The 27,337-nt window shown below is 46.2% G+C and overlaps 1 protein-coding gene across 5 annotated transcripts in view; it reads right to left on the bottom strand.

Moving 5' to 3' along the window:
- The window catches only part of Mv (lysosomal-trafficking regulator mauve), a 118,690-nt gene that overhangs the window by 28,436 nt on the left and 62,917 nt on the right, over positions 1-27,337 (bottom strand). For all 5 annotated transcript variants that reach the window (XM_077674380.1, XM_077674383.1, XM_077674382.1 and 2 more), the window contains 14 exons: positions 26,071-26,298; positions 23,024-23,118; positions 22,166-22,234; positions 19,467-19,598; positions 18,000-18,247; positions 16,316-16,513; positions 14,762-14,901; positions 13,056-13,161; positions 12,901-12,962; positions 11,859-11,905; positions 9,740-9,892; positions 8,424-8,668; positions 7,225-7,436; positions 3,227-3,367 (listed from right to left, as the gene is read on the bottom strand). In XM_077674380.1, coding sequence (XP_077530506.1) covers positions 3,227-3,367; positions 7,225-7,436; positions 8,424-8,668; positions 9,740-9,892; positions 11,859-11,905; positions 12,901-12,962; positions 13,056-13,161; positions 14,762-14,901; positions 16,316-16,513; positions 18,000-18,247; positions 19,467-19,598; positions 22,166-22,234; positions 23,024-23,118; positions 26,071-26,298 — 2,076 coding nt within the window. The remainder of the gene's footprint in view (positions 1-3,226; positions 3,368-7,224; positions 7,437-8,423; positions 8,669-9,739; positions 9,893-11,858; positions 11,906-12,900; positions 12,963-13,055; positions 13,162-14,761; positions 14,902-16,315; positions 16,514-17,999; positions 18,248-19,466; positions 19,599-22,165; positions 22,235-23,023; positions 23,119-26,070; positions 26,299-27,337) is intronic.

Below are 27,337 nucleotides of genomic sequence, written 5' to 3'. Positions count from 1 at the left end.
GTAGGGAAAAAACTGCTGACACACACGTAGACACGTGTGCGTCCTCAATTCATGTTGAAAATATTACAGACGAAGAAGTTACCAGCTGCCCCTACTATCATCATCATTTTAAGATAGCAGTTCCATCGGCCGTTAAAGAATCATTTACTGTATTTTTGCGCGTATTATAACCTGCACCAAAAATGTGAAAGTTTCAGTGGCAAAGTAGGGGTGTGGATAATACGCAGGGTGTCTCCTTTAGTGCAGCTTCACAACATTGCGCGTTGTGCCAAAAGCTCCTACGCAGTAACACTGACTAAGCCTTCCATGGCAGCGATTGCGCAAAACAAACAAGGACAAGGAAGAAAAACAAGGACGAGCGCACTCTAACAACTGAATTTTATTAGTGTATTGCGACTCTTGCCTTGCAGTCAGTGTAAAATGCTAAATGTACGCTTTTTCTGTCTACATAGTACAGTTAAACCTCGTTATAACGAGATGGGCTATAACAAAATAATGGATATAACGAGCAAATCGTAATTCCCCTTGAAAGTCCCCATAGAAACCAATGTATTTAAAACCTCGTTTTAACGAGGTAAAATTTGCCCGTTACGGGATATAACGAACAAATTTCGTTGAGAAATAAAATTTTGAGCTAATTTTACAACAGTGCGCAACGCGGATTTGGGACAGTGCGCGTCGCGGCAACTGTATTAGCAGTTCAAAACTCCCGCCACGCGCGCAAAGCTGGATGGCGCGCCATGCGGACGCTGCGCCCGCGAAGCCATTCCCACCCTCCTCTCGCTGCGCACGACATGCAGACAATGGGGACAGTCACGAACTCACCGTGGACTCCCCGAGAAGCAGTCGGAGTTCGGTTTTCCCATGTATCCCTATGGCTTCGGGGAATCCTCGGACTACCTGCGTCCCGCGGGCTATCCGCGGTGAGTTGAAGACTAAATCGAAGAGCCCCAATGCACACGGCACGCGCGGTTGCGTCGCCTTCCTCCCCCCCTGTTCGTATCGCCGGCGTGGTTTTTGGGAGTCTTCAGCCTTATCTTTTATCGTATTGCCCACGTGATTCCAACAACGTGAGTGCGACAGGCGGGAAGCGAAAGTGAAAGACTATCACGCTTGAACAGAAGACGGCTAAAAGCCATCGCATCGGGCGCGAAGAAAGGTAAGGCGGCAAGAGACTGACGTGTGGACGAGTACGCTGTCCACCATCGTGAGCAACCGAGAGTCCATCGCCACCGCTGTTGCACGTGGCGTGAAAGGAAGCGCTAAGGACAGCGTCGGAGGCACTAGATGCGGTGGACGTGCTGCGCCGCTACTTCGGCGCGCACGATCGAGGGCGGCGAAGATGGCGCGAACATAGCGGCCGCAGCTCAGCGAGCCATCGCTCGCATCAGGAAGGTGCATTAAAGTCTGTTTGAAATACGAGTTTTGAACTGCAATAAAGTAGGTTCGTGACTTTTCCTTTTTACCTCCGGAATGTGTTTATTTTACTGACTACCGCCGTGCGGCAAGATGCTATTTCGCCCGCATTTTGTTTTAGGTAACTACAATGCATAATATTTGCAGTAAATGTCGGCTACGGTTATAACGAAATATTGGCTATAACGAGCAAATCGCGGCGCCCCTTCAATTTCGTTATAACGAGGTTTAACTGTATGTGACGTGTTGCTTGAGCAGTAGCTTTGGTGCAGCCTTTCCTGTATCGAATGTGCGGGCAATACGTGAGGATTTTTCTTTTCTTTTCCGGAGGGCTGAAAGTGGGGGTGAGAATAACATGCAGGGGCGGGTTATACGTGCGAAAATACGGTATGTCCCGCAATCTCCGCCCGTTTCTTTAACAATACAGTTCTCAAAATTGAAATTACGGGGTTTAATGTACCAAGGCTACACATGGGCTACAACAAAGCGTGCTGTAGCGGAGGGCTCCACATTATTTTTTACCACCTGGGGTTCTTTAATTAATACACGCCAAAATGTTGACACACGGCTCAATCCTGTTCTCATAAACGTGAGGAGTAAATAACGTATGTGCAACATCCTGCCGTCTTCAAGAGGGTGACAGGATGTTGTTCTACTTCTTTTTAAGCATCCATCACAGTCTCTTCAGGCAAATGGCATTGCGATGAGACCTGCCACAGCCTCTTATTATTCGGATGATTAAAACCCCACTCACCATCATGTCTCATGAGAGTGAGGTGTGAGCTATCTGGCAGTTAGTGAAGACAAGGGGTCGTGGTAATTACGAAGACGACAGGAAAGCCGTGACCTATGAACAAATGAATTTCGCTTGCACCCAGGCGTGTACTGTATTCCACGATGGAAATGCTAAGCAAATGCTGGTGAATTCACAAAGCGAGCTTCGGTAACAGCTGGAATCAACAACTACAGTGGAGTCCACTTATAACGATACCATTTATAACAACATATCAGATATAACGATGAACAACTACGGCAGCCTCCACTTTTGTACGTGTTCTGCGCTAAAATAAATCGCTTATTACAATGCTCCAGTGTAGTGATATCAGATATAACGATTGAATCCGGTTACAGCGTGCACCGAAAATGTGAGCTGTAACCGGCTCTCCATGCCTGCCACGCCGACGGCATGCGCCGCGATGTGCCTTGCATCCCCTCCAACCCTGAGAAAATGAGTCAACTGCACTGCTTACAAGTAAGCGAGAGAAGGAGGGGAGCAGTTTTCCTTCCGAACCCCCCTTCCGGCACCACCGCTTTGGCCTCATCCCTGCAGTCGCTCACTCACTCACACTTTCACTTATTGTGTCATATGTGCACCGCTTTGAATTTGACTGGGTGCCTCTTCAACTGCCTCTGTTTTCTGCAGAAGGGACGTCAGGGCCAATGTTTCGGGAACGTCCGAGTGCCTCACCGAAAGAGGCAATCATGGCGTGGATACGTGCTGCGGACAGTGGTGACAGTGATACTCTGACGACACAGTTGCACAGCCTACTCTTTGCAGGAGGCCCAATGCATGATAAAGTCCCTCAGGGTCTTCGTTTCCGCCGAGGACATTTAGCTCAGCTAGGTCACAGACAGACAGACAGACAGACAGACAGACAGAGACAAACAGACAGACAGACAGACAGACAGACCAAAAAAGGCTATCGTCTTAAAAAATGACCCTTGTGGCCGGGATAGAGCCATGTCCTTGTGTTCAGCAAGGTGTCAGCCACTGAGCCACCACGGCGGGTCGAACTGACAATTACCTCACCTTGGAGGTTTACCAGGAACTCCGGCAAGAAGAAGAACTCCGGGATGAGCTCCTTGACGTCTGTCGGGGATTCACTGCTGGCTAAGCGCCACGTGGTGTGGACGCTGTGAAACGTCCGGTCTGGGATGTCAAACTGGTTGTCTGCAAACAAATGAGCGAATGATAGGCGTAAGTTGTGCACAAGACTCACTGAAATTTCCAGTCCCCTATGCCAGGCGCAATCGTTAGTTCTTGCTGCAGCACTCCGTACCACCACACCAAAAAATGTTTAAACTGAGAATATGCAGCGAAACGGAACATACGAGCTATTGTTTGATTGTATGGGAACCGTGGAAACAATGTGAAATTGCTGACCTACCTGTGACAGTGGTTCACAAACTGCAAGTCCTGAACTTCAGAGGGTTTGCAAGAGATTCGTCTCGAGTTGAGGTTAAAGGAGCCATGAAGACAAAATACAAGATGGGTTTATTAGAAAGACTGCTTAGTCCCGATAACAATGATACCGATATCATCACAATCTTTGAACAATTAACGGATGAAAGAAAACGTGTGAAGCAGTTGCGACACCCTAGCCAATTTCCGGCAACTTTTCTATGACGTCACGGAACCTTGTTTGTGCGATTGGCGGCCACCTAACTGACCTGTCGCGACGACACACGACTGGACGCCTGTAATGGGGCCTCTAGTTCCATTTGATCGCATCACTTGAATGCTTACGTGCAGTTAACGCACTGAAAATTATATTTTATTGTTGGCGTGTATGACGTCATTCTTGCTCCTAACACGTCACTGTGGCGCAAAATTTGAAAGTTTTTAAATACTTCTTGCTTTTTTTTCGTTAAAAAAACATCTTTTGTGGCTGTAATGGAGCTGAGTGAGATACTGAATCCTAGTTCTTTCAAATTAAACGAAGTTGTATTTTCTTTTCATGGCTCTTTTAAAACTAAGATGACCCCGTGTGACTTACTGAAGCTCGATTCCGGTCAACAAACTAGCCATGGTAACGCTAACAGTTAAATAACATTTGCGTGGCAAAATTGAAAAGCCTTTGGCTCAATGAAAAACCAGAAATAAGTGTCACAGAGCTGTCACAATGTGTTACTCTTGCGTGCGACAAAAAGCCTTTTCAGTTCATTAAAATGAAGTGCAACTCAAATCAAATTTCAAAAAATGGACATTGACTTCCTGGTTCAACAGATCGAACGTTTGCAGCACAGAACAACAAGGACAAAAGAAAGAACGAAACAACACGAGTGTGACTTTTGGCTACTTCAATCGGGAAAACACAAAGAGCTTACGTGTGCGTCGAGTTTATTGAAAAGACATGAAAAAAAATTACAGTAGTCCTTGTTCTGCACTGCAAACGTTTGATCATGTACAACCAGACTTGGCAGTAATGAAATTACAGTAATTAAATTACTTTTTGCGGTAATGAGTAATGTAATGAATTCCTTTTGAGTGTTGGTAATTTAGTAATGTAATAAATTACTTCAGGCCAGTAATTTCATGGAAATTACTCATTACTTCCCCAAATACTTTTTACTACGATATAGCCTGTCTGCTTCTCTTACGGCATAAAAAGTTGACCAAGAAAAGTTGACCAAGTAGAGTTCCAATGCCCAGATAAACTCTGGGCATCGGAACTCCATGAACGCGAAGGAAGCAACTGGTCTGTAGTTAAGTATCTGGTCTGCAGCAGAAGTTACGAGCGTTTAAAGTTTTGGCCTCGAAGGCAAAACCAGTTTTTCTAGTTCCCGCGTTCCAGGCTCAAACTTCAAACGGTCGTAACTTCTGCTGCAGACCAGATAGAACGATAATTTTGGTATTACAGTTAAACCTCGTTATAACGAAATTGAAGGGGCGCCGCGATTTGCTCGTTATAGCCAATATTTCGTTATAACCGTAGCCGACATTTACTGCAAATATTATGCATTGTAGTTACCTAAAACAAAATGCGGGCGAAATAGCATCTTGCCGCACGGCGGTAGTCAGTAAAATAAACACATTCCGGAGGTAAAAAGGAAATGTCACGAACCTACTTTATTGCAGTACAAAACTCGTATTTCAAACAGACTTGGTTACGAAGAAGTCCGTATTCGGACATTGATGCACCTTCCTGATGCGGGCGATGGCTCCCTCGGCTGCGGCCGCTACGTTCACGCCATCTTCGCCGCCCTCGTGCCCGCCGAAGTAGCGACGCAGCACGTCCACCGCATCTAGTGCTTCCGACGCCGTCCTTAGCGCTTCTTTTCAAGCCATGTGCAACAGCGCTGACGATGGACTCTCGGTTGCTCACGATGTTGAACAGCGTACTCGTCCACACGTCAAAGTCTCTTGCCACCTAACCACGGAGTGCACCTACATTCGCGCCCGATGCGACGGCTTTTATCTTAGCCGTCTTCTGTTCAAGCATGATGGTCTTTCGCTTTCGCTTCCCGCCTGTCGCACTCGCGTTGTTGGAATCACGCCGGCTGTACGATAAAAGATAAGGCTGAAGACTGCCAAAATCCACGCACACATAACTACGCAGCGACGTCGGCGATACGAACAGGGAAGGAGGGGGAGAGGAAGGCAACGCAACCGCGCGCGCCGTGTGCATTGGGGTATGGTGGCTAGAAATGGGGTTCTTCTCGGGCCGGATAGTCCGCGGATTCCCCGAAGCCATAGGGATACGTGGGAAAATCGAACGTCGGACTGCTTCTCGGGGAGCCCGCGGTGAGTCCTGCACTGTAAATCGAAGGGCCCCATTGTCTGCATGCCGTGCGCAGCGAGAGGAGGGTGGGGGCTTCGCGGGCGCAGCGTCCACATGGCGCGCCAGCCAGCTTCGCGCGCGTGGCGGGAGTTTTGAACTGCTAATACAGTTGCCGCGTCACGCACTGTCTCAAATCCGCGTTGCGCACTGTTGTAAAATTTGCCCAAAATTTGATTTCTCAGCGAAATTTGTTCGTTATATCCCGTAACGGGTTAATTTTACCTCGTTAAAACGAGGTTTTAAATACATTGGTTTCTATGGGGACTTTCAAGGGGAATTACGATTTGCTCGTTATATCCATTATTTCGTTATAGCCCGTCTCGTTATAACGAGGTTTAACTGTATTGCACTATTTGATTTGCACACAGTTCACTGGTACCTTGTACAGCCTTATCCCACCAGCAGTTTTTTTACAAAAGCTGTCAAAAAGTCAAATATAAAAATTCAAATAAACTTGAATACGTTCGTTTTACACAAAAAACAAATTGTATATTTACAATCAGAATGAAAATCTGCATATGCCCCCAAATTTTTCTGATCATAACTGTAAAAATAAGTTTTTTTGGTTTAAAGCAGCCACGAAGACAAAATACAAGTTGGGTTTATTAGAAAGACTGCTTAGAACCGATAACAATGATACCAATATCATCGCAATCTTCGAACAAATAACGGAGATATGAAAGAAAACGTTTGATGCAGTTGCGACCCCCTCGCCAATTTCTCGCAACTTTTCTGTGATGTCATGGAACCTTGTTTGTGCGATTGGCGGCCGCCTAACTGACCTGTCGCGACGACACATGACTGGACGTCTGTAATGGGGCCTCTAGTTCCATTTGACCGCATCACTTGAATGCTAACGTGCAGTTAACGCACTGAAAATTGTGTTTTATTGTTGGCTCGTATGACGTCATTCTTGCTCATAACACGTCACTGCGGCGCGAATTTGGAAGTTTTTAAATACTTCTTGCTTTTTTTTTCGTTAAAAAACATCTTTTGGGGCTGTAATGGAGCTGAGTGAGATACTGAATCCTAGTTCTTTCAAATTACACGAAGTTGTATTTTCTCTTCATGGCTCCTTTAAGTCCCGTGTGCTCCCTTAAATTGACTAATTTCTCAGTGAATAAAGCATCACCTGCTGGTGCGAAAGCGCTGGGGGCATTCTAAGACACGAAATCTTTTTCGAATAAAACAAACTTGTACGTTGTCTGCATGGCCCTTTTAAGGAACTCTTCCAAGGCGGACGTACCCTGGTAGCTGAGAAACATCTGGGTGAAAGGGGGCAGCCGGACCAAGAAGTGCAGCACAGTGCCGCTGTTGCTGTAGTGCGAGCCGTAGTGGAACGGCCCCATCCAGGGGTGGAGCCGCTCCGACGGACCAGCCGCCCTCTCCGTGAGGAAGTTCCGCCGGTAGTGCTCTTCCCGCGCCGGATCCTGGACCGCCATGGGGCGCTCCAACCGCCTGCGAGGGAATGACGGAACGGGGAAAAGTAAGCCAACGTGGAGCATCAGCTTGTGTTCTGAAGCAACACGCAGATCCAAAAATACACACGCATCATCATAATAATCATCATTATCATCATTAAGTTCATCAGCTTGTGTTCAGAAGTGACATGCAGATCCAGAAATATGCATGCATCATCACAACCATCATCATCATAACCATCAAGTTCATCAGCTTGTGTTCAGAAGCGACATGCAGATCCAGGAATACGCATGCATCATCACAATCATCATCACCATAATCAAAAGTCCATCAGCTTGTGTTCAGAAGCGACATGCAGATCCAGGAATACGCATGCATCATCACAATCATCATCACCATAATCAAAAGTCCATCAGCTTGTGTTCAGAAGCGACATGCAGATCCAGGAATACGCATGCATCATCACAATCATCATCACCATAATCATAAAGTCCGTCAGCTTGTGTTCGGAAGCGACATGCAGATCCAGGAATACGCATGTATCATCACAATCATCATCACCATAATCATAAAGTCCGTCAGCTTGTGTTCAGAAGCGACATGCAGATCCAGGAATACGCATGCATCATCACAATCATCATCACCATAATCATAAAGTCCGTCAGCTTGTGTTCGGAAGCGACATGCAGATCCAGGAATACGCATGTATCATCACAATCATCATCACCATGGTCATAAAGTCCGTCAGCTTGTGTTCAGAAGCGACATGCAGATCCAGAAACATGCATGCACCATCTCAATCATCACCACCACCATCATCAAGTTATTTCAGTCCACCGCGGGATTAAAGGCTCTGGCATAGATCTCTACCCACTCCTGTCCCCCTTTTTCTATAGGGTCTGCAAAATTGCAAAGCTACTAAAGTGCATGTCGGCTGGAATAAACTACAGCGCATATCTTGCACAGCAAGTGTAGTTCTGAGCAGCAAAGAAGCCCGATCCATCCGGAAGAGGCCACGCATACCGGAAGCTGGCGGGGTCCCTGAGGTCGAGCGTGTCACGGTCGTAGCAGGCGAGCACGAAGGGGAAGACTGGGTACTGCATGAGGTCGTTGAAGGAGCGGCCAGCCAGCTTGTTGAGCTGGGTGAGGTAGTCGAAGTTGGCCACCAGCCGCTCCTGCCACCGGTGGCTCAGCGACTCCAGTGACTCCGACGGCTCCAGCTCCAGCTGCGGGCACTGCCACAGCTGCCGGCAGAACTCGTTACGCTCCTGGGGTAAAGAGAGGGGGGTAGGGGGGGAGAGAAAATGGGGCTCTTCAGTGATTCATTTCGGACAACACTGCAGACTCCGCGAGAAGCAGACCGACATTCATTTTCTTCTATACATTCTTACGGTGCGGACAATTGCTGAAGTAGCTGCGAACATCCATGACGAGTTTGAGACGGTGAATTGAAACGCCCCAATAAAAAAAGAAAAGGCGAAGCTTGCACTAAAGCCACACAGCTTGAGCCATAGCAAAGCTGCAGGGTTTCTTTATACATAAGCAGTGAAGGACACACCACCACACATTGAATTAGGTATGAAATTGTTTATTTATATGTTCCGTCGCCACTTTTCACTCTGGTAGTAGCAGTCATCATGATATCCTTCTATATCGTCGTCTTCTTCCTCATGCATGACTGGCAGGCCCGGATCGTTTTCTCCCAGAGTGGAACGCGTCAACACGTGCTATCAGCACCACAGCAACTGGCTTCGCAAACTGGGTGTCTGTGGCACGAGCTGTCTTGTGCTTCCCCCTTGAGGCACGGACGCACGCAAACTGTTGTCTGGGAATATTTTTTCCTGAGCATCACGTGCAAATGCACGGGCATTTGCTTTTTCTCTATCAAGTTCTAGACAGCCAACCCTCTTCTTTCAACAACAAAAAGCTATCCTGTGGCCATGCAGTGTACAAGAATGGATGCAGTCTTCCCTTCAAGCGCGTAGTTATTATCTCGGCCTGAAGCACCTTCAGCAGCACGCAGTTAATAATACTCATATTTTTGTGGGTGCTTGTATGTACAGACACGTTTATCACAAATTCACAAAATGGAAACACACTTCTCAGCACTCAGGACCGAACTCAAACCCCACGGTTCTCAAAGCCGGAATTATGGCCGTTTTTCCAATAGGACTGGCTTTCTGGCGTTGCATACACAAGTTCTATACAGGACTCCTCGCTTAGCAGCACACACTTACAAAATGGCCACAAAGTTCTGTTACGTGCACAAGTTTTGTTCTCACAACGACTTTCACGAGGAAAGGTCAGAACCCAGCTAGACTGGGGGGATGGCTCCTCACCTGTGTCGTGCAGAAGGCGAGCAGCGCGGTGACTCCGTTGCGCAAGAACAGCTCGACCGCGCTGTCACGGAGTCGAAACCTCCGCAGAAGCACTTCCTGGATGTCCTTGTAGGGCCAAACCTCGTGTCTCGCCTCAACTTCGCCCAAGGCACCCTGGGATGCAAGCAGCAGCACATGCATCAAAAGGCTACAAGAAAAAAATTGGCACAGCTCGCACTAGTGGTGCGAGGTGGGAGAAACAGCAGAGCTGGCGGCCTTTCTCCCTTCATCTCTCCACAGCTCTTGAACCTCACGTGGATTTCCAAACTTGCCGCAGAAAGTTCTCCACGACTCGCAGGCCCGGATCGTTTCGTCTGCAGGCTTTCAAATCTCTCCCAAAGTGGACTGTGTTAGCGCGCGCTAGAACTTGCGGCAACTGGCTTCGCGAATGCCGTGTCTGTAGCATAAACTTCGGCGTCTGTGCTCCCCACTTCAGGTGCAAACGCTCTAAACTGGCGAGTACAAGAGCACGCGAGAGATCCCGCCACAAACGCTGGGGAGAGTCTTCAAGGGACTTCAAGAAAACTGACCCAATAAACAATTACCTAAGTGCCATCTTTTAGATTTGCGTTTTGTTGAGGTTTAACTGCATTACGCAAACATACAGAACGTACAAACATGCAAACTAATGTGCATTGTGGCATAAATATATTGCATACTAATGCTCCACCGTCTTGCACCAATACACCAATGTCTTGCAAATGCCTGCTTGACATGCCCAAAAAACCGGCGCCTCGGGCATTACAAGCAACACACAACCAGCAGCACTGCTGGAAATAATAAACAAACCGTCTTTCTTTAACCCTTTCCCTGCCGGGTTTTTTTCAGACTGCTCCTCATCCCCTGCCGGGTATTTTTTCCATGTTGGTTCAGTGGAAATTTATGCTAGTAATGCACCATGATACTCCACAGGACATGTAAAGATATTTATTCAGGATTATCCTATTCAAATAAGAAAGGCTCACTAATTACATATAATTACCACAATAATTAACAAAATGATCTGCTAAGTAGGGTGCCCAGCCGTTTAGAAAACCTTCTTGGTGTGGAACTCTTTGGTGGCATTCTTTGCTGTCGTCGCTCAACGAGTCACTTAGCTGAGCTCCTTCATCATCATCACTTTCATCTGAGTCAGAATTCATCAGCAGTTCTTTAATTTATTCGCCTGTCAAAGCGCGGACGCGCGTGTCACGCTGTCTCCCCATGGCTGCTGCGCTCTGCCGATACGAAGCGACACGGGTGTAAAAACATGCGCTCCATCTGTTGTCTAAAATTTAATTTACAAGTTCTATGTGTTTAGGTGACCTCTCCATAGATAGCGGGACATGAACGCAATTTTTTTTCCGCACGAATAGTCTCACGAGAGGCAGGGAGTGAGTTTAAAAAGCAACACAAGTATACTCGGGAGTAGCAGGGGGTGCGCCTGGGTGGTTTCACGAGTTATCTCGGTAGTGGCAGTTAAAAGGGTTAAAGGAGTAGCGACCCGAAATTTCAAAGCTCAGATAACTATGTAAAAAGCTTCCTTTGTATATGGAGATACCCCCTTGGAAGTGTAAACTGTAACTGTTCAGTAGAACATACTTTAAATCAATTTTAATTCTTGCGTGCGTGAGAAAGCTCATGTGTGCCATCGAGCAAACTTATGTTGTCATCTGCGCTTCAACCCAAGCGGCCAACGTCAGGGTTCTTGCGACGTTTCGGGGCGGCCGTGGTACTGTTGACAAGTGCTTCCCCGTATTGTGCATCATGTCACAGTTTTTGGGACTGATGTCACATGCGACTACCGCCGGTCGGGCCGCGCTCAAACTAGAATCGGCTGCGGTGCGACGAGAACAGTGATGTCACATGCACCTTCCCGTCATGGCGGCTGCCTCAGTGTTCGTTTCACAGAAACCAAAACTGACATGATTAAACGGAACTGTAAGTAATTATTTATACTGTGCACAACAATCAAATGTTCCATTCTATGATTAGTGGCCTCGTAGGCAGCTGTAGCCGTGAAACAAACGTAGCATAAAAATTTAGTGTCAGTACTTTAAGTCATAAATGGATTCGGATCAACTCACTCCAAGGAACTCACCTGGCATTTGCCAAGCTGGTCTGGGACAAACTGCAGACTGACTTCACCTGCATTGAGAACGTTGGTTCAGAAAACAAGCTCCAGGAAAAATGATGAAGCATCCAGCAGCCACTTTTCCACCAGGTCTTTGTAATGTCACAGGCACCTGTTCATGCAATTGGCAGCTGCCGCGAAAGCCACTGCCAAGAAATACGACAGAAATACGACAGAAATACGACAGGACGATTACAGTGGGGCCTCTAGTTCCATTTGGTCGTGTCACTTGTATGCTAACGTGCAATGCTTCGAGCTAGTTGGTACTCAATGACGAACACTTTTAAGGGCAAAAAAAATCTGACGTAGGACCTGAAGGACAAGGACAGGTCCTACCTGTCCTTAGCGCCTGTCCTCGTCCTTCATGTACTACATCGGATTTTTTTTTTGCACTTAAAGGTGTTGCTAACGTAACGTCAACACAGCAATAACTCTGCTTTTAGTGTTTCCTCCTTATCATTCCTGCTGGCATATTGCGGTGCAAAATTTGAAAAATTTTCACATTATTTTTTTCGGAGAAAACGCCTTCCAGGGTCAAAAACAAGTTGAGTAAGTTACCAAAGGCAAGTTCTTTCAATTAAAACGATAATGTATTTAAGTTTCACGGCCAATTCAAATGAGACTTCATTGCGCTGCCCATTTCCGCACCGATATCTCTTTCAGTTTCTTCAGCACACATCTGTTCAAAGGAACAAATTTGGTAGCTGGTCCCAGTTGGTTTATGGTTAAATTCCCAGCTAAGACCAGCTGGTTCCAGCTGGGACCAGCTAAGACCAGCTGGGCTCAGCTGGGAATTTAACCATAAACCAGCCGGGACCAGCTACCATTTTTTCTTGGAAAACAAACTCCTTTGCACACAATGCAAGCAAACTCAGTATTACATCCCACTTCCCCCTCAAGCTCCTCAAAGTCGCTTCTCAGCATCAAAAACGCAGGCAATGATGCCAGCCACCAGCATTTCTGCTGAAGTGTAAAGCCAAAAGTAAAATTCTGGCATGCTAGGACTTACCGAGCAGCACCTCTCCCGGCATGTCTGACGAGGGGCAGATTTTGCTGCACTTGCACGTGTGGCTGTGGGAAATCAGAACATTACGGCGGTTTGTGTAAAGAGGCTGTGTGGAAACCGGAAATACAGGAAAACAAACTGCACGTGCCGAGACTCACGTGATTCGCTCGTTGATGTACAGATGGTGCAGGAAGGCCGTCGACTCCATGTGCGAGGCGTCTGCGTCGTAGAGGAAATGGAGCGGCGGCGAAGCTGTGTTCACAACTGCAAAGTGATGATGGGAGACGCACCACTTAGCCACCAACAAGACAGTAAAAAATTTGGCATCACCTCTCGCATGAAACATCAATAGTGATCAGAAACCATGAAAACTGCTCAACAGTGTTCAATGCCACACTGTACCACGAAGTCTTCCAAGTCTGGTGTGACAACCTTTAGGCCTGAGTGATTCTTTGATACGTGAATTGATCCATATCACGTGAGTACACGATTCGGGTGATGAACCAAAAGACTGCAGCGAAAAGTGTTTAATTATAAAATACAGTGGCTTTCATAGCCAGGATGTTAAACTTTTGAAACTGAGAAAAACTCGTTATACTACAGCTTCAACTATAAGGAGGCAATTATTTTTCCTTCCTAATGGAATAATCGGTTTAGTAACGTCATGACGCTACTTATGGTATTACGTCGTCCCAACACTTTGGCTCTGAATCCCGTTTCCATGAGTTGATTGATTGATTGTAGGGCTTGATGCGCCGACACAACGCAGGCGATGAGGCGCGCCATAGTGGAGGGCTCCGGATTAATTTTGACCACCTGGGGATCTTTAACGTGCTCCGAAATCTCGTACACACGGGCGTTTTTGCTTTTCGCCTCTATCAGAAAAGCGGCCGCCGCGTCTGGGAATCGAACCTACGTCCTTGGGTTTAGCAGCACAATGCCTTAGCCACTGAGCCACCACGACGGGTATTTATTTTCACAGCGAAGCTGTTTAGAAAATCATAATTTTCCATGTCCGCAGATAAAAATATCAAGAAATCGCTGAGTTTCCATGAGTTACATCACTCACTAATGTAACGGTCATCTGTTAATTAAGCAAGGAACTAAGTGTTACCCATTGCCATTCTAATACACTAGTTAAAACCTATGTATCTAAAGCAGAAAGTGTGAACAAAACACTTAGTTGTGGTGATTTATAGAAATTCACACAGAGAAGTTCAAAGCAGAGCCAATGTCCCCCATGCTGCTTAACTATCAGGCAGTTTGACTAGGAGGCTTGAAGTATTGTGGAACCAAAACTAAGAGTAATACCGCCCCGAAGAAAAACTAAACCTACTATTCAAACAGCCCTATGCATGCCTTAAAGATGCTGTCAGCACTTTGGCTGTAATTTTTTACTCCCATTGGCTGCCTAGGTCGCACAACAGTGCAATCTTGTACATTGGCTGCACTAGTGTACACTAAATACGCTATCGATGTAGGTCAGACAATAGCACACTTGTGCACATGGGCTACACTAAAGTACATTGTCCTCACAAGTGTACAGTCGCTACACTAGTGCAACCAGTGTAGGTCAGGCAATAGTCCACTAACATACACTCACTGCACTGGTGTGGCCAGTGTTAAGTCAGACAATAATGCACTAGTGTACATTAGCTACGCTGGTCTTCAGTGGGTACACTAGTGCAGCCAGTGTGGGTTAGACTAGTGCACTAGTGTTAGTGTATGTAACTAGTGTACTATTGTACACTAGTACACTGGCTACACTAGTGTAACACATGCATCGGCCTCACCATACTGAGACTACACTTGGTTTAGCCAGAGTAAGCCAAAAAAGAAGAAAAAAAAAAATTGCCCTACCAACCTTTGCGGTGCTCCGGAAGCAAGAACTTGGGGTCCACAGGCAGGAAAGCCCGCCGCAGACGTCGGCGAATTCTCGATGGCCCCTCCGTGGGGTCCAGTTCCCAGCTGCTTGGGAAACTCTCAGGAAGGTACCACGGTGCTCTGGGTGAAACAAAAACATACATGCACTGTGCAATCTCATTTTTCTAGGGTGCTTAACAAAACGAAAGATATCACCTCAGGCCAGCCTGAACCTCAGCACTTAGCTGTATTTTAATTCAGCTTTTACAGATTAACAGCATTGCAGAAATCTCAGCTCAGACAGGTATTTATGTATGTTCTCTTAATGCAATAAAATCCACCACTGGCTTCATCAATCTTGTGACGAGGCACTGAGATTCATACTAATATATACTAGAACAAGACCTACCCATGGGGCCGTCATACGTTCTATTATTACTTGGCTTGTCTCGCGACATTGCTTCTTCTCTCTCCTGACACCAACATCAGCAAGGTTAACAATATTTTGCTCTTGCTTGTTTTGCTTGAAGCTTTTATAAAAACCCTGGCCAATAAACCTTTTAAGACCTACACTTTTGTGTAGATAAAACAACTTTAAATGTCTTTTAGCAATAATTTTTGCAACGACAGACAATTATTGAGCTTGTTCATGAGCAACACCAAATAGGAATGGAACACATCTCTTTGGTAGGTCACGGCAAGCTAATTAAAGCGCAGCTTGCTGCGTAGACACCAGAGGGGGATTTTTTTCTAGCATATATATATAAAGCTCTACGTACCAAGGGACATCATGAAGACGCAGATCTTTCAGTCACGTGAAACGGGATGCACAAAGGGTTTCACTGAATGCCAATGTAACCATCACTACATCGCCAGGTTAGTTCCAATACAGCTGCAAGTCAATTTTTAAGCGGACTACAAGGAGGAAAATCAAAATGAAGAACACTCAAACAAGAAAGCAAGGGCAAGCTTTAGTCAGGAAAATCAATATTTAGAGCAAAAATAAACAAAAAAAATTCAAGTTGTTCTTCCCCTCAATGCGAAAGCTGTCGGAAGTGCAGAGCAGTGATTCGCCATAATGGGTTGTAGTGCCGTTATTTGCTCACTGCCACCACCCAATGCAATTCAAATTTCCCGCCGTCGCAGTGCTAGCACGTTCCCTGCCTCAAACTGCGCCAGCGGGAGTTCCGTTCTCTTTGTGCTTGCTTTTCCTCCCGCATGTGCCGGCGTTGCACTGCCACTTTTTTTCGCTTACTATCGTAAAAACCAACCAAACGAGCTCTCCTAACTAAATTAACACGGGCACTGGCGGTTAATTACATAAATATTGCCGCAAATGTACCTGCAGTTTTCTTTGCACTAAACAACAGGGAGATGCATGACAAGCGGCAGCAGTTCACGAGTTTCGAACACTTATGACTATATAAACCGCTTGGCTTTCAAAGCCTCTAGGCTACGCCACGACAACGGACCGCCGTGTGGCTCTACTTGGGTCCAGCGAGTGAGCTACGACGACAAGGCGAGCACCCAAAGTGCTCTGCACTTAAAAACAGACCTTTCGTGTGTGAGTTGTGCAGCCAGCCGTGACCACGTCTGCTTGAGGATTAAGTCGCGGCCCGACCGGGCCTTGGCTTCGTGCAGGACTTCCTTGCGCAGGGCGTGCAGGATTTCCGCAACCGACCTCGTCACCTTGGCCCCCTCGGCAACCACTTGCGACGCCTTGGCCTCCAACTTTCGCAACCGGCTGTTCTTGCTGCACGTGAGCAAAAAAAAACGACGCAAGATGTGCGCAAGATTTTTCTGATAAGGCATATAAATTTGATGCCCCAACACTGTGTAAGGCGACATTACTTTCGCACCAACCAAGGCCTAGCAAGTTGGATAAGTGGCACAACAGGTGTGCACGGGCTCAGGCCTACCAAAAAGCCCAGGATCGGGCCACTTTGGTCTTTTTTTACCGTATTTTTGCACGTATAACCCGCCCCTACATATAACCCACACCCCCCACTTTCCGTCTATGAATAAAAAAAATGTATCCCCGCGTATTGCCCGCATATTTTATGCATAAAAGGATGTACCAAAGCTACTACTCAAGCCACATTACACATTTGTTTATGCAAAAGAACTTACCCAGCTGACTACATAACTAACGTAACTAGACGACCTGCTGCACACATTTTCTCAGGTTGGCATATTGTTGAACTGTGTGTGAAAAATACGCACTGTCAATGGGATAACAGCGGCTTAGTCGCTATTACTGCTGTAGGGGCATGACGGCCCAACGCGCATTGCAATGAAGCTGCACCAAAGGAGATACTTCGCATATAATCCGCACCTCTAGTTCACCCCTGAAATTTTCGTATTTTTGGAGCGGGTTATACACGCTAAAATACGGTATCTACCAGGCATGTCTGCTTAGGTGCATGTAGTTCAACATAACGTATTTCATTAAACAGCACACTCCAATGTAACAAAAACCTGACCTAACAGAGCAACAAGACTAATTAGTCCTGTCACACGGCAGAACTAATGACATGTAGAGCAAATGCCATTTGCTCTAAATGTCATTGGTTTGCACTACACGAGAATATCGAATTACATTTGAGGAGAATGGCATTTAGCGGCTAAATGAGGTTAGGGAGCTCACCCAGTGGCCAAATGAGTAGCCTCGACAGAAATGGCACATCACTAAACAAAAAAGTTCAGTAATAAACCAAACAATACTGTTTCTAAAACAGTCAGTAAACATATATTTTCCCTTTCATATTGTTTTTCAAATAAAGAAACGCCAACAAGTACTTGCAAAAGAAATCTCGCCCCCAACCCTGATACAGATTTTTTGCAGGCTTGTCTCGACTTGTAATGACCACTTAAGTCACCTAAACCGGTGATTTTCTTATTTTTAATTAAAAAGAGCATTACTTGTTTTGTTTTAAAAAACCAGATGGGCGAACTTTCAGCTCAAGTGCGGAAAGGACAAATAAGTGACCGCATCAACAGATGATTCGCGTTTATTCTGTTCTGTTCACTCATCGGTGCTAAAGCCATCGATTTGAGGGGGAGTGGGCGACCTTTTGGGGTATTTTAGTAAATTGACCATTTCGCCCCTGAAGGGGGGTGGGCAATGTATCAGGGGTGGGTGTTCACTCGTAACTTTATGGTATGTATAGTATCTCGTCAATTTTTGCTCTTTCGCCCCCAAGCAAATTATCTGCCCATGCAGCCGCTTCCTGGCATACCGTTCAGAAGCGGGGGCGTTCTGTGCAAGCCAGGCGTCCCTTTGGGTTGCCCACTGGCTCTCCCACCGTTCCTTGATCTGGGCCTCGTCAACCTGGACTTCATGCCGGGGGTTCCGAGGCAAAACGCTGGGTAGCTCCTGCGCCAGCACGGCCACCAGCGACACCACAGCCGTGCTTGCGGCAATGGCGGACCGGCCAGCAGAGGCACTCAGCAGCTCTTGGGCAAAGACCCGCACTTGGAGCCGAACCTGGAAATTTGGGCAACCACAGCTCAAGTAAAATGGCTGTGATCTGTGCTAGTTGGTACATTCTTGTGAAAAAAGCAGCTCGAACTTGAAACGAAACGAAGGGCAAGAAAACGCAGGACACGCCGCTGACACACAGGACAGCGGCGTGTCCTGTTTTCTTGTCCTTTGTTTTGTTTCAAGTTCGAGCTGCTTTTCCACAATTCAAAAAGTTTGAACAAACGATGCACAGAAGAGGCAGAGCTTCTGGGTGTGCTGAGAACTCAGCAGACTATCTTAACTACTAGAATCACAAAGAGTCGAGTGGGTCATTAGAAAAGGGAGAGGTTGGTGACTAGGTGAATTGCAAGCGAGTGGGGTGACAGTGCGCGACAGATGGATGAAAAGAATTCGACAGGAGAGCACAATGCCTTCCCCCTATCCTCGTCTATCATGCTGGCACGAATCATCAGTAGACTCCTCTCAAAGCTGAACCACAGAAATCTCATTCACTCTTCTTATTTTTTTTGGCAGTGCAATTCTCTTGTCATTGCTTCATTCCAGTTTACCCACGTGCCATTAAAATAATGAAATAAACAGTTCTCATCAGGTGGAACAAGGGGGGACAAGCAGAAGCTGGGTGCAATTAGACTAGAGGACAAACAGTGGGCCACACTGTTTTTTGATGTTTGTTTATTTGTTTGGGATGACATTTCACAACCGTAAGAGCATAAATATAATATTTGCAAAATGCATAGCTACTAATAACTATTTCCAAAATGCAAAGATATTATTATTAATATTCGTTTACATTATTTTTATTTTATATAACTATTTTATATAACTGTCTAATACTACTGCTGCGAAACCCAGTCATGTAAAAAAAAAATGGTTGTTGACCTACGAAAAGTACTATATCTGAATTAAAAACTATAAAAAATGACAAGTTCCCAAAACCTTCAACGACAGGTTCAGCAGTACGACAAGATTCCTGTAGCAAATTTGCAAACCTCTGTAGCGTCACTAAATAAAGGCTTTTAGAGTATCGGCACTCTTTTCTCTCATTGTTATGTGCCACCAGGATTTTCATTGGTCGGTCAGCATCATGTGATATTTGTTTACATATGAGGGCAGCCAATTTTTCTATGCAAGTGAGTTAACCAAAGCTTCTTTCAGCAGCCCCAACAAATCAGCTTGATCAGCCCAAACGGAAGGGAGCAACATGCAGAGGAAGCCTGCGTACATCACTGGACGACCCCAGGGTGACCTTGAGGGCTTGTCGGTGGTGCTCGGAGGACATGAGGACCTCGGCCACATGAATGCGCAGAGACGTGTCCTGGCTGGGGGCCAGCAGGTTGATGCACAGCCTGGACAGCTGTCGTGGAAGGGAGGACGCATCGTCGAGAGACACTCGTCACACGGCAAATCTAAAACCGCAATCCTGAAGGGGCATGTAAAACTTGAACCGGGTACCACGTATTGAGACTACCGTAAAGTTCCGAGGGAACGCCCTCCCCCGAAACATCAACCCCCCCCCCCCCCCCCCGCTTAGGGGGCAAAATATTCAAGTTACTAAAATACCCCAAAGATCACTCACCCCCTAAAATCGTAATAGCTTCGACTTCTCAAAAGCCCAGGGAGCTCGCTGCAGAAAAACGATCCGCGGCCGCGAACACCACCAATGTGTCGATTTTGAACAAAAGAGACACAACCTGTCCTGCTTGAGTGACAAAATCAGTAGGCAGGGGTAGTAGATGGAAAAAATAGAAGACTGGGGGGACATCGTCTTGGCGTCGTTTATGTGGTGTGGCATCTCGATAAACCTTGACAGGTCTGAAAACGCAAGTTCAACCAGCGTCTGGCCTCTGCAAGCACGAAACCAGCGAGGGGACGTGAAGCTTGGGTGAGTATGGTGGATGAAGTACTGCTGCTCGCGTGCTGCAGCAACACGATCTAGCTATTCATATGTCAATGCGGTCAGTTACTTGTTCTTTCAGAACTTGACCCGAACGTTCGCCCATCTCCTATTTTTTACTTCATATCTCCGCAGTTTTGGTTGGCGGTGCGGCCACATTTTTGTAGTTTTTCACACCTGACCCGACAGTCTGCTCATCCCATAGTTTTCACTTGATATCCCTGAAGTTTGGGTGGCCGTTCTTTCGGAACTTTATGGTACGCGTGGACTATGAGGAGCACTGCAATAAAGGGATAAGGATTAATTTCGACCTCCAAGGATCTTTGATGTGAGGCAAAGCATTGTTTTCATTTTGTACAACCCGCCGACAGCAAAACTGCTTCCGTGGTTCCTTTATCCAAATGTCAAAGTATGAAACTAGACACATTTCTTGTACACTGTATATGTCCTACAAATTGGAAAAGAGAAGCTTAAATGTTTAAGAAATAAAACAAAAAATCGCAAGCCATTTTATTCTGTAAGGTTAGATGACCAGTGAAGCTTTAGAGTGCACAGCATAGAGGTGACAAAATTTAAGCAAAAGGTACGAGCACATTTTACTTCTTTTAAGAGTTGACGGCGGTCGTTCCAAAGACAGGGACACACATACACGCACACACCCTTATTTCGACTCTACTGACCTTGAAAATGGTACCTAATAAGGGCAAGTAATCCACTCCGAATGCATTTCCAAGCAATGAGACGTATAGACTTGAGATCCAAATCATATTTTGATTAGTGTGCGACTTTGGTGGTGCCTGTTTTCTAAACGCGTACACCACGAAACGTTTGTTGTCCAATTCTCGAGCCTCAAAGGTAAGTGGAACCTCAAAAGTTTTCATTTTTGGACATCAAAAATGCATGGAAGCCTACTCAGATAAGCTCCACCCAAGAGATAATTGTTAAATTGCGTGGCATTTGACGAGAAAACCGGGGACTGTGGTAATTCGCAGCATATCTTTCTGATCTTGTTGGCACCGACCAGAGTCGCATACCGTATTTGCACGATTCTAACGCGCCCCCCATTGCAACGTGCAGGAAAGTTTACTTATAAACTTCGAAAAAGAGATTGGTTTGGTTGGATTGAATAATATTTTTGGAGGCTTCCATGTACATGGAAATCCTGCCGGTTGTTTTGAATCCGACTTCAAAATTGAGCCCGATTGTAACATGCACACAAATTTCAAAGTTTCTTTCAGCAAAAAAAAAGGTGCATGTTAGAATCGTGTAAATACGGTATGTGCGACTAGTGACTACTTTGTTATAAGGATGCAAAGCGAGTAGCAGGAGGGTAGGGTCAGCCCAACACCAAGGAAGTTCCAGAAACACCTTCCTCTTGACTAGTAGCTGCAAACTACTACTAGTGCGCTGCGGATAAGCCTGCTGCTGCTGTTACAAAAACCCGGTAAACTTTAGAGGGCGGCAGTAGGTTCTGAAAGTGTGATACGCCTGGCATAGAATTTCTCACATAAACTAGAGAGGAATCTGACTGATTATGAGGTTTAACAGGTGATGAGGGATGCCGTAGTGGAGGGCTCTGGATTAATTTTCACCACCTGGGGATCTTTAACGTGCGCTGAAATCTCCAACACACGGGCATTTTTCCATTTCACCTCCAACAGAAAAGCGGTCGCTGCGGCCGGGAATCGAACCCACGTCCTTGGGCTCAGCAGCACAACCATCAATGTGACTCGCCCGAGGACATCTGTGTCATCGTGGGAATTCTCGGAATACTACAAATTTCTATTTCCAGCATAAGTAGCTAGGCCTGTAACGTTTTAACGAACTGATGAAACTGAGATTAAGGCCATTCGAAGATATCAATTTGTCTAAGTAAATTCCGACGACCTTTGTGTGAGTAGTGCGGAGGTTCCCAAATTAAGGCGGCTCCAGAATTTACGACGGCGCAGAATTTGTGCTGCTGTTCCCCTCGAGTTCCCTCCAAGACCTAATTTAAAAATTCCAACTGAGCGATGACGCAAGCTTACCTGGGGCTGGAATACATTCTTCATAGATGACAATACTTTTTCGAGGGCTGAAAGCTTGCGTTTTGATTTCTGGTAAGAAAGGAAAAAAAAAAATACAAAAAAGTTCTTCTGCAGGGTGCGAGCGCTTAAAAGACAGTCCAAAATGTATGAGATTTATGCTTAAATCTGCGACGTAAAAAATCGATTTCTCCCTTGTGTTAATTTTCGTGAAGTACTTAGACTCTCCTGTATTTTAAACAGCCTTGCTTTCATGTTTATGTGTGTTTTAGTGCACTGCAACTGATCATGAAGCCGTCTACAGTCAAATATATAAAAGTAAGATAGTACTACAAACTTTAACACCCTGCAAAAGACAACTGTAAGCACTACCAGTGTGTTCAGTAGTGCTGAATATTTTTTCAGATTGTCTATCCCCAACAATACTTAAACTAAAAGCTCAAATTTTTTCTTCATATGGATGCAACATCCCTAATTAAGGCCATGTAAAGCTAAGCATCTAAAAATCACACAAGAACATTCAGGGGAAAAAAATGCGCGCGCACACACACACACAGAGCAAAGATGTAGTCCTTATTTGCCAGTGCTATTCAGCTACTTTAAGGTGCTTTGTAGCACCGAATAAGGCAATTATTTTTTTGTGATGCGAGGATAAAGAAATCAGTCGAGGAAAAATCCGCCGTGATTGCAAGCATATATATCAATCAATCAATCAATCAATCAATCAATCAATCAATCAATGTCGCTACCAACTCTCAGCTCCCGTGACTCGAATAAAAGTTCTCTCTCTCTCTCTCTCGATCGATCAATCAATCAACCAATCAATTAATCAATCTCGGCAGCAAACATTCCTCCGCTTACCTTGCTCAGGTGACCCAGTGCTGTGCCGGTGATTGCCTTTCTCAACAGGGCAGTGACCAACAAGAGCTCGCAGGGTTGCCTCTCGCAGGAGAGGACTGCGAATGCAACACAGGCAAGGGCACAAAGTTAGTGCTCAAGTTATCGCACCACGTTAGCCCGCATAGATTTTCATTCTAATATCTACTACGTAGAGGGAAATGTGTTGCTGCAATTGCGTGCTGTCGTGGGCGCCACCATATACCGTATTTACTCGCATAATCCTCGCACTTTTTTTTCAGAAAAGTCAATGCAAAGTTAGGGGTGCGAGAATTATGCCGGGGAAAAAAAATTCGGTGCACAGTGTTGCATTTGCCTTATGCCAATCCCGCTAAATGTAGCGGTCGTTTTTTGTATATGTAAGCTCAGTGTTGCCAACAGCAGCTTATTTTATTATTTACAACGTTTACAACGTAAACAGTCTCCCGTCGATCAGCAATCATGAAATTGCCGCCTTTGCTTTCTGGCGCGCGCCCTATCTCGTCGTCGTATGTGCGTGCCCTACTCCAGTAACGCACGCTGAAGTCGGTGACGCCGAAGTGCCTGCCTGCAGCACGGTTGCAATGTTCGATCGCGTACTCTTTCGCTTTCAATTTGAAAGCGGCAGTGTAGCTGGCGTTCCTCCCCATGGCGAAGCGGCACCAAGCACAAAACAAAGAGATCAAAAAGTTCTCAAAATGGCAGCGAGCTATCCACCACTGACGCGAGTGACTCACTGACTGCTGCCGCTCAAACGACGGGACCACGACGGCGACACGACGACATGACAGCGGGCTGCGCGAACACCGTCTAGTTGCGCGCACGCGAAACCGGCTCAGGGACAGTGTGAGTAGTATTGTGTTAGAGCGCCTGTTAGGGAGTAGCCATGCAGGTTGTTGGGGCGCCTGGATGGCCTTGGATACACAGCGCTGTCCACCGAACGGAGAGGCGGCGGGGGAGGGCGCGCGTTGGAGAGTGCGTGCACCATGCGGGTTTCGCGAGCAGGCAACTCTTGCCGCTGCAAAGTTGGGGGTGCGACGATTATGTGAGGAACCAAAAAATCCAAGTTTTGGTGGCTCACATTAGGGGTGCGAGGATTACGCGAGTGCAAGGATTACGCGAGTAAATACGGTAGTAGCTAGAAATGTTCATTTCCTACTTGGCTTGGCTTTCCATATGGCTTCAAATCTTTCTGCTTCTGAAGCCAAGGCCAAGACCAACAAAAAGGGTAACATTTTCTCTTCTCGTTCGTCTTGCACGGAGCTTCTAAAAAACCCCCGACAAATCTTTTGGAACCACACTTTTCTATTGATAAAACGACCTCAAATAAAATTTCACAATCAATAGTGTTTTTTGGAGCCACAGGCAAATTTTGAGCTTGTTGGTGCACCTGGCCTAGCCCCGACGGAATGTCTCCATGGTACATAACAACATACTACTACATAGCGTGTGACCGCTACTCATGTTGTACATTCACCTTGATCACAATCACATGTAGACAGGGCTAGATGCGTAAACCAGCAATACATGGTCATTACACCTTACAAACTACCATATTTACTTCTTTTAACCCCTTTGGAGTTTCTGGTAGGGGTGCAACACTTTTCAAAGATGCAACCACTTGCTAGCTTAACGTCTCCAAGCACGGCCCACGCCTCACAAAATAATGGTTACATCACAATGTGACGCAATTACCAGGAATTTCAAGTTGCCCCCAGTAGTAACTGCGAAACTCATGTTTACTACACGACTATACAGTCAAGTCCATTTATAACAATACCGTTTACAACAATATATCGGATATAATGACGTACAATTATGGCACCGTTCGACTCCCGGCCGCGGCAGTCGCTTTTCTGATGGAGGCAAAAAGCAAAACTGCCCGTGTGTACGAGATTTCAGCGCACGTTAAAGATCCCCAGGTGGTCAAAATTAATCCGGAACCCTCCACTAGGGCGCGCCTCATGCCTGCGTTGCGTCGGCGCGTTAAACCCTACAATCAATCAATCAATCAATCAATCAACAATTATGGCACCACCCACTTTTGTATGCTTTCTATGGCAAAATAAACCACTTATTACAATGCTCCAATGCCACGATATCGGATTACGATTGAATCTGGTTACAGCGTGCACCAAAACTGAGAGCTGCTGCTGGCATGCGCCTTGCATCCTGTCCACCCCTCAGAAAACGAGTCGAATGCGCCGCTTACGAGGAATCGAGAGGAGGAAGGGAACAGTTCTCCTTCCAAACCCCCTCCCGGTGCCGCCACATTGGCCTCGTCCTCACGCCCGCTCGTGAGATCGCGGCACCACTCGCTCGCATGTTTGCTTGTTGTGTCACGCGCGCACTGCTTTGAATTCGACGGGGTGCCTCTTCAACTGCCTCCGTTTTTCCGTGGAAGGGACATCGGGGCCGATGTTTTGGGAACGTTCGAGTGCCTCACTGAAGAGGCGATTGTTTTGCGGATACGTGCTGTGGACAGCGGTGACAGTGACGACTCTGACGACACAGTTGCACGGCCTATTCTGGTAGTGTCTTCGCAGGAGGCCCAACGCATGACACAGTCCCTCGGGGACTTTGTTTCTGCCAAGGACATTTAGCTCAGCTAGGTGAAGCACCCATAGATTCTCTTGAAAAAGATGTGCGCTGACCAACAAAGCTGACCGACAATGGCTTCTTTTCTGCAAATAAGAAGTAATACGACCTAGCTTGCATGCAAACAAAATGTTTTGAGCTCTGCTTTGCCCGTTTTTTTTTTTTTTTGCAACCCACTTATAACAATTATCGGTTGTAACGATGAAATTTCCTTGGCACTTCGGTATTCTTATAAGTGTACTGGACTGTACTACTACACCGCTTTGTACTGTACTACTATTACTACTATACTACAGTATCATTAAGGATATTACAATGATGCTGGGATTGCTTTGTGTATCTATTTCTCACTTTACCTCTCGTCCCAGCTAGGACCGGATAACGTTAGTAATGTTTCCAGAACAGCTAACACAAACAAACAGCATCACACACACCTTGGTATATCACGAAGTCGCAGGCAAGCGCAAACCAGGTTCCCAGCTCCCGTGACAGGGAGGACGTCGGAGGACTCGTCACGTTGTCCCGGGGAGGCGGTGTCACGCCCAAGTAGTGTCTGCCCCCGTTGTGAATGTCGGGCGACACCGGTGCAACGTCGGGCACCACTGGTGGCGCCAGGGATGCAAACGCCTCCAGAAGAGATGGCGATGAAAAGCTTCTCTTTTCTAAAAAGAAGAAAAATTGTATGGGGCACTTAAATTTGCTTACGCGCTTTCAAGACAAATGCCTGGCGAGATTTATTCACAACTTCCTTACCGCAACCTCTTATTTGCATCTCTTTTTTTTTCCGTTTCTTCATTTTTCAGTGTGAATTACTTCGACTTGGTTCTTTTCTGCCACCTCGTGTTCGCGTCTCTTTCCTCGCTTTCGTTTCTTAGTCTTATCACCTCGCTTTCATTTCTTAGTCTTATCACACGAATTACATCAGCAAGCAGACTGGCATCATACGCCACAGCTTCCCTAAAATCAGTGGTCGACACAGAGTAAATGCACCTTTTTTATTCACGTGCCAGCACGTTCAGATGTCACGCAGTATGCACTACTCTACAACTTTTACGTTTCCAATTCGCAGTTTTGCGAATTTTGAGAAGCGGGCACATTGCCTGTCAAAGCTTCCTGTTCCTGGCCAATTCCCCAGGTGGGCATGCGCCACAAACAAAGGAACAGCAGTGCCAATAACTTCTGATCCACTGCTGGCAATGGTGGAGATAGCCCAGTTGGTAGGGAACAGGGCGGCTACTGTGGAGACTCGGGTTGAAATCCCATCGGATCACACACGCGCGTGTTTTTTATTTAATCTTTAAAACTGCAGCCATTTGCTTGACTGGACAACAAAAACAAGTCTTTTGCAGAATGGGGAACTTGTGGCTTCTGCCTTAAAAGAAAAAAAATTAACATTTCGCTCAATCAACTTCACACAAGAGCTGTTCCACAGCTGGGCACAATAGTTGCTGCCAATTATTTTTCTGCTCTGACAACGGTGTAAAGAGCAGGGAATTTAAAACTGGCAGCTCGGATAAATGTGTTACAGTGACAATGAGATGACACCTAAACCGGCCATCAGGTTAACCTCACACTTCCAAGTGGTGCGGCAAGTTGCTCTAGCATTTTTAAGACATCCATCAAAACTGGCATTGAGTAAAGATGTGGGCTGTACACTACTACACAGCCGCTGCTGTGAACTGGGATCATGATGGCACAAAG

The sequence above is a fragment of the Haemaphysalis longicornis genome, unplaced genomic scaffold (genome assembly GCF_048455015.1).
Source record: "Haemaphysalis longicornis isolate Haplotype H1 unplaced genomic scaffold, Haemaphysalis longicornis Haplotype H1 scaffold_6, whole genome shotgun sequence".
Classification (NCBI taxonomy): domain Eukaryota; kingdom Metazoa; phylum Arthropoda; class Arachnida; order Ixodida; family Ixodidae; genus Haemaphysalis; species Haemaphysalis longicornis.
The sequence above is the reverse complement of the archived record's forward strand: the minus strand, read 5'-3'. Positions and strand labels throughout refer to the sequence as shown.